The sequence below is a fragment of the Melanotaenia boesemani genome, chromosome 17 (genome assembly GCF_017639745.1).
Source record: "Melanotaenia boesemani isolate fMelBoe1 chromosome 17, fMelBoe1.pri, whole genome shotgun sequence".
Taxonomy (NCBI): domain Eukaryota; kingdom Metazoa; phylum Chordata; class Actinopteri; order Atheriniformes; family Melanotaeniidae; genus Melanotaenia; species Melanotaenia boesemani.
Genome location: NC_055698.1, coordinates 29,064,865 through 29,071,845, shown reverse-complemented (window position 1 = coordinate 29,071,845; position 6,981 = coordinate 29,064,865). Strand labels below are relative to the sequence as shown.

Genomic DNA, 6,981 nt, shown 5'->3' with positions numbered 1-6,981 from the left:
CCCACAGTCAAATTACGGCAACAGACAGAAATATGAAACATACCACCCCTTGTTTTACACATATTCAACTAATCAGTTCATTGATAAATACAACAATTACAATAATCATTTATGTATGAACACCTTTGCTCCAGTACAATATGTCCATCTGCATTTTGATTTAGTGTAAATACTATTTTCTCAATGCTTACAGATGTTTAATTATAAATGAAAACAATGAACGGAATATTTAGCTGATGCCTTAAACCCATAATTTTTCCCAGTAGAACATAAACAACATATCAGATGTCAAAACTGAGACATTTTTGTCATTTTATGTAAAATATTAACTCATTTTGAATTTGATGGGAGCAGCACATCTCTAAGCTGTTTGTACAAAAAGCTGAAAAACATGATAAATATCACCTGTCCCAACATTTTAAGAACTGAGGTTGTACTTGTGTGTCCTTCATCATCTTTTATTAACTCATTACAACGATAAAAAGCTTCTGGTTGCTGCAGGTTACCAACAATGATTAAATAAATGCTTGGATGAATTCAGATACTTAAAAAATACAGAAATATTTATTTATCTATTTATTTGATTTATTTATTTTTATTAGTTAGTTATGTTTGCTTTATTGGTTACATGACCAATTTGTTAAAAGCACATTTTCTTTACTAACTTTTTCTTTTCCCACAGGACCTCTTATTGTAAGATGACCAAGTTTAAGTTAGTGTTACTAGTAAAAAATAACATCAACAAGAATGGTAGTACCCAAGTTTCCAAGCAGAGCAAAGCTCAAAGCCATGCTTCACTTCCTGCTTCATTCATCAGATGTTTCCAGCATTTTGGACCCAAAAAGCATACCGTAAACAGGAAATATAGTCAGAAAAGCTTTATTAAGAATAGGATGGGAACAAAATAATGAATCAATAATTGTCTGAGTCTGTGACCAGCGAGCAGCCAGGCGAGTGCTCTAGAACTGGTAGAGCTTCCAGGACTGCAGAGGAGGTGGACTCAAGGTGAGTGAGCCAGTAATACACAGAAACTCAGTAGGTGCAGACATGGCTCAGGATCTCAGAGGTATGACACAGGTGGAAGACTGTCTGGTGTCTGGATTTACAGCAGACAAGATGTTCCAACAGGACACAAATATAACGTGGTTTAACAAGGTGAGCTTAATAATACAAGAAAAAGGAATTTCAGGAATCCAGTCTTGAAGTAACACATGCATGGACTGTTTTTCTGCATCACTCTGAGACAGGATCTTCCTAATTTTAACAAAATTGAAATAAGGTGGTCCAAGAAACATGTTGTACATATGAGTCAAAGAACAAATACTGATTAAAAATAACTACAAGGTTCATGGATAAATATACAGGGAGATTAAAGATGGGTTATACTGAAATGTTTTCAAAGTCCAACAGAAAATAGAAACAGTCTGCTGGACGACCATTGTTTTTACTTTCCTCACTCAGTCAGCAACATCAGTTTTTCCAGGGATGTCTCTACTGTTTGTGCTCCAACCAAATATAACAGACTGATGTGATCAGAAGCTCACTGGAGTTCATCATCATTTCCTGTAAAAAAAAAGAATTAAATGTATAAGATGAAAAACAGGTAAGATGCTTATTATAGTCACTGTTAGACATGATGGACATATTTATCTCTGCTTTTCAGAAAAACAGTGGATCCGACAAACTAGTTATTTTGTGGTTTTGTGAATAAGATCAAACATGCACTGCTTTTCATTAATCTGGTGAAAGATTAACATAACCGAGTAACCTGCTGCTTTATGGTAATAATGGATCTGGTGTATATAATGCTTTCAATGTACTAAACGTGCTTTACATTAGAATAATTTTTCATTCATTGGTGTAGCCACAGCTACCCTGGAGCAAACTGACAGGAACATGGCTGCCATTCATACATGCTTAACCAGTCTTACCAAGGACACAACAACAGAGGGACTGGGATGAAGTGGGATTTGAACCACCAACCTCCCAGTCATGGAACGACCTGCTCTACGGTCTCACTTCGTTGACTTGGATCTGAAGTTTTCTCTGATGAATCTGAGGCTACAAGCAGGAAACAAAATGAAACAGAATTTTAAACAAAGAAAACGGAGTGTTGAGAAAAAGTAGTTCGTTCAGGAAATGAGTAAATAAATGTTTCATTTAGCAGAAAGACTTACTGTTTGTAGGTCTGAACCCTGAAATATAGACGAGAGACTGATGATCATTCATGAAATTCACAAAAAGTAAAAGCAGAAAAGCAGCTTCTGTATAAACAAACATGTTCTGGTGTTTACCGTTATTCTTCCTTTTCCAGAAGAAGAGTCCGGTGATGCAGAGCAGCAGCAGCAGCAGTCCTACACAACCTCCGATGACTGCACCAGAAGGAAACTCTGATGGAGAAAATAACAAAACTAAATGTAGTGATATCCCCTCTATGACATGGACAAGATTATGTTTCATTTATGAACTTCACTGCACCAACTTACCCAAATTAGTCCTGATCATGTTTTTGTCCAGGATGGTTGTGATGTTGTTTTCTAGACCAGAGAACTGAAACACACAGTCGTACCTCCTCCAGTCTTCAGGTGGGATTGAGGAAACCTCCAATTTAACACTTAACTGGAAGGTCCAATCATGGTTGTGTAAGATCTCTCCATGTTCCACATTTTCATGGATCTCCTCTCCATCTTTCCTCCAGAACATCAGAGCTGTGTTAGGATAGAAACCTGTAGCGTGGCAGCTGACCGGAGAGGAGGGAGTCTTCTGGAGGAGAGACACTGACGGAAGCTCTGATTGAGAAAGGGACAACGACAAAGAGAAGGACAAAGAGACAGAAGAGCAAGAGATGGTGAAGGAGGACAGAAGATGAGAGGACAAACAGCAAATGTTTGTTATTATGAAGATTTTCACTGTAGTACTGATACATAGAGCTGAGAAAAGCTAAAGAAACGTCAAGAAATAACAGGAGGAGAAAATGTCAGAAAACAGGCTGTAAAATATTAGATGGTGGAGTTAAACCACATTTACTTTAATGGACCAACAGTTGTTAAATCAGAAGTTATTTAGTCTAAACTAAGTTCACATAGGAGAGAAAGAAAGAAACAGAATGTGTGGGCTGAGATTCCTGAGAAGGATTTAAATAGATGAACTTGCAGGACCAGAGAATGTAAATTATATCAGAGTTTACCAGAAAACACAAGACTGCCGACTAACTACAAAAGCTCTAATCATTTATGCTTTGATGTAAATAATAAACCCACAAAATATTTCTTTTAATGGTGAGAAAACAACATTATCTACATAATTACACATTTTAGAATTCAGTCCCAATCTGATATTTCTTTCAGATAAAATAATTAAAAAGACACGTCCTGATATTCATTTTATAATCTACAATTACACAACAAAAGTAAATTATAACCCATCTATTACATAACAACACTGTAAAGAGCAGGGGGGTCAAATACAGCCCAGGGGCCAAAATCAGATTACCAGAGGGTCCAGTTTGAAAGGAGGTCATTTTGGTAAAAGTGAAAATGATAAACAAAACTTAAACTGTAATCTTTAAAAAAAAGAAGTGCATTATTTAATTTGTCTATATGCAGTATTTAATAAATATACAAAGCAGGGGAATAATTTGTTTCATCTTTTATATTTTTCTAACTAAATAAATCTGACATAGTTTCGTATGATGAGGTGAGTCAGTTCAGGTGGTCACGATGTGGAAATGAACATGTATGAACATTTAAACAACTTGTAGATCTTGACAAGTCATTCTAATCATAATGTGAAATGTATTTTGTAATTAAATGTTTTGTGATTTTATAGAGACACAGTGATTTGTAAGTTGTAATGTACGTCAGTCATAATTATATCAAGTTGCTATATTTTCTAAATTAATAGTTAATTTAATGTAAATATCTTAATAATGTAATTGTACGTCACTGCACTAAAACAAAGGGGGAAACGTGGAGTGTTTTTTAGGTTTTAAGACATTTTTACTGGTCCTCTTTACAGACACATGACACCACGTTGTGATGTGGCCTAAACTAAAATGAGTTTGACAGCCTGATATAAAGTAAAACAACAGCACACAGTCAGAGAAGAAGGAAGATCTGTTTCATGGTTCACAGCAGGACCGTCAACCACACTTCACTGACAGCGGTGTTTCTATTCCTGCAGTGAAAATCCATTTGCTTACTTGGTAATTATGAACTCTATCGTAGTTTCAGCTTTGACTGAAAGTAAAACTTGAGCATCAGAAAGTGTCTCTATACCATCCTGTCTGAACCACAATGAATCTTATTATGACAGAAAATGAACCAAAAAATAAGGTGAAATCAGACTGAAAACAAAATCTAAATTCAGTTTGAGCAAACTAAATGTAAACGGTTGATTTCATGAAACTACTTAACATCATGTTACTGTACCTGTTTCCTTAAGAGGTCCAACAGACACAAACGTCTTGAGCCAGTGAGGACAAATCTCAGTGTAGAATTGCCTCAAAATGGTTTTAGTACCTGGGTTGGTCTCCCACATTTGTTTGATTGGGGCAGCCAGGGGGTTTTGAACAATCCATGTAAATGTTTTCATGTCTAATTCCATGAAGTCTTCCCCATCATAACCACGCCGTAAAAAGGGGGTCACATCTCCAGTACTTTCATCCCACTCACAGCCAACCATACCCTGTAAAATGTGGACAGCTGAGACAAACAAGCAGCAGACACTGCAGTGAACACAGATATTGAATTACATAACAGTAAACAAAGAGAAAATAAAAACAGAAAAAAACATAATGTTACATACCTTCATTTGTGTTGTTTTCCTTCAGTTTATTAATAACACCTTTGTAAACCAGTGGATGAATTTCAAAACACCCTTCACTGTACAATTTCAGGATCTGAGGATCAATTTGATTGACTTTTTCCCAGAAACCTGGATAACTTCTTATGATTTTGTTGCTGTCGCAGTATTCCGGTTGCATTTGTCCAAATTCTGTCGTTATCATAAAGTCTGGCATATTTGGAACTCCAGAAAATCCAGTGGACATAAACGTCAGTGAATATTTCACTACAAGAAAGATTTAAATATTCAGCAGGAACACATTATACATCATTATGTTCATTATGTCATTCGCAGTATTTACAGAAGTTATGTAAAAAAAAAGAAGTGATTACCTGATGATGACATGCGACATAAGAGAAGCAACAACAACGTCTTCATCTTTTCCCCTAAACTTTCGTATGTGTGCGGGAGTTAAGTTCTCAACAAAAGTGAAAGCAGCGTCACGCCCGTCTCATCTGGAAAGTGTGTGTGCATGTATGTGTGCGTGTGTGTGTGTGTGTGTGTGTGTGTGTGTGTGTGTGGAGGGGAAAAACACTGTTCCATACGCCCTTTTCCGTCTTTCTTCATGAACCTGCTTAGTTATAAAACTAACATCGTCTTACTTTATCAAACACGCATTAGAGACAATAGAGCCTTTTTCTCTGGATTCTTAGGTGATTGTGTTCACAGAGTACACAATCGCACTTTTCATGTTGTCATGTCAGGGTTGTACATGCTTAGATAAACGGTATCCCTACGTTTTCCACTGCGATCACGTCACTCGCGTGTCCGTGGTCAAATCAGCCGCTGTTGTATTTCAAGTGCGCATTTACTCTCAACTTTGTGGTAAAACAAGGAAAAAAAAAAAAAAAAAAAAAAGCTCTGGAATGTGTTTGGAAAATCCCTTTGATTCCTAGAGATGGGATTTATGGCTCTTTGAAGGGAGTCGGATCTTGAGGAGCCGTTCCTTTAAAAAAAAAAACATTCAAAAGACTGGCTCGTTCTCACAATATATAAGAATGACAAACAATCAAAATATGTACCTATATAAAATCTACTATACAAGATTAAATAATTGTAGGAAAAATATAGTTAAAAAAGGATAAACCTGAGCAGTCAGTGCAAATTCTAGTAAATGTTTTCTTATGTTCTTATGTTTTAAATACATGGGCCAGACATGGCCATCAAACAGGCCAGGTGGATCAGGCACTGAGTAGTTCCTATTGCACCTCCTCTTTTTGCATTCTTCATAAGGTCCTTTTAACTTGCTTTTACCTGCTGTGTTTTGTGTGTGTTTGATGGGAAGGGGTGGAGGGTAGGCTTGCTGCTCTTGGGTTGGGGTTCTGGGGGATTTTACTCTCTGTAAAGCACCTTGAGCTGCTATTTTTAGGTTGGGCTTTGCGTGTTTTGTGTATATGTGTGTGCTTGTGACTGTGTAAAAGATTTCATTGAGTGTTTTTAATTTTTAAAGAACTTTGTGTTGCCTATGGCATGAAAAGCGCTTTATAAATAAAGTTTGATTTGATTTGATTTGATGAAGGCAGTGTCAAAAATTTGTATATAAAAAGAATGGCTCACAAATGAACGGCTCACAGCTGTGAATCGGTTCCCATCGTTCATTTAAAAGACTCGTTCAAAAGAATCTATTTGTTCATGAACGTCACATCTCTAAAATATACATATGTAACCTTGTTGGTGCAACTACACATCTAGCACAGGGACTTCAACTATGAGGTCACAACGGTCAGTGTGGGTCAGACACATACCATTTTATTAAACATAACTAAAACTTTAAAAATACAATATGAAAGACAAGATAACAGAGAGTCGTGCTGCGGCCGAGAACCCAAGCATTCACAGTGACGGGACCGGGGTTACAATACACATTCAAATAAAACATAAATCCAATTACTTCCAAATAAAAACACCATGATACAAACTACGTGCAACCAAAAACCAAATCACCGTCTAAGTGAACTCCCACTATCCGGATGGCACATATAGAAAGGAGTATGGTGCAGGAGCGGGGCCAAAATTAGGACTATTGTGCACCCAACGGCGGCTATTCCCTTGTAGCAGGAGGCTACATCCAATCCGAAGCCACCTACTGATCTGATTACTGATAGGCCCGCACTAGTAACTGAGCGGCCGGAGCTG

The 6,981-nt window shown here is 37.0% G+C and overlaps 1 protein-coding gene across 1 annotated transcript; it reads right to left on the bottom strand.

The window, feature by feature from the left end:
* Positions 1-1,447: 1,447 nt before the first annotated feature.
* Positions 1,448-5,330, bottom strand: LOC121656618 (major histocompatibility complex class I-related gene protein-like). Its single transcript, XM_042011710.1, has 8 exons — positions 5,178-5,330; positions 4,807-5,070; positions 4,431-4,703; positions 2,487-2,789; positions 2,295-2,402; positions 2,178-2,195; positions 1,932-2,061; positions 1,448-1,563 (listed from the first exon to the last, which is right to left on the bottom strand). Exons 1-7 carry the CDS (start codon positions 5,221-5,223, stop codon positions 1,991-1,993), a joined length of 1,083 nt encoding a protein of 360 aa, XP_041867644.1. The 5' UTR covers positions 5,224-5,330; the 3' UTR covers positions 1,448-1,563; positions 1,932-1,990.
* Between the last annotated feature and the right edge of the window lie 1,651 nt (positions 5,331-6,981).

Coding starts and splice junctions, on each gene's coding strand:
- LOC121656618 (XM_042011710.1), bottom strand. CDS start 5,223: ATGAAGACGTTGTTGTTGCTTCTCTTATGTCGCATGTCATCATCAG. Junction 4,704..4,806: donor GGAAAACAACACAAATGAAG/GTATGTAACATT, acceptor TGTTTGTCTCAG/CTGTCCACATTTTACAGGGT. Junction 2,790..4,430: donor TGGACCTCTTAAGGAAACAG/GTACAGTAACAT, acceptor TTTCTCAATCAG/AGCTTCCGTCAGTGTCTCTC.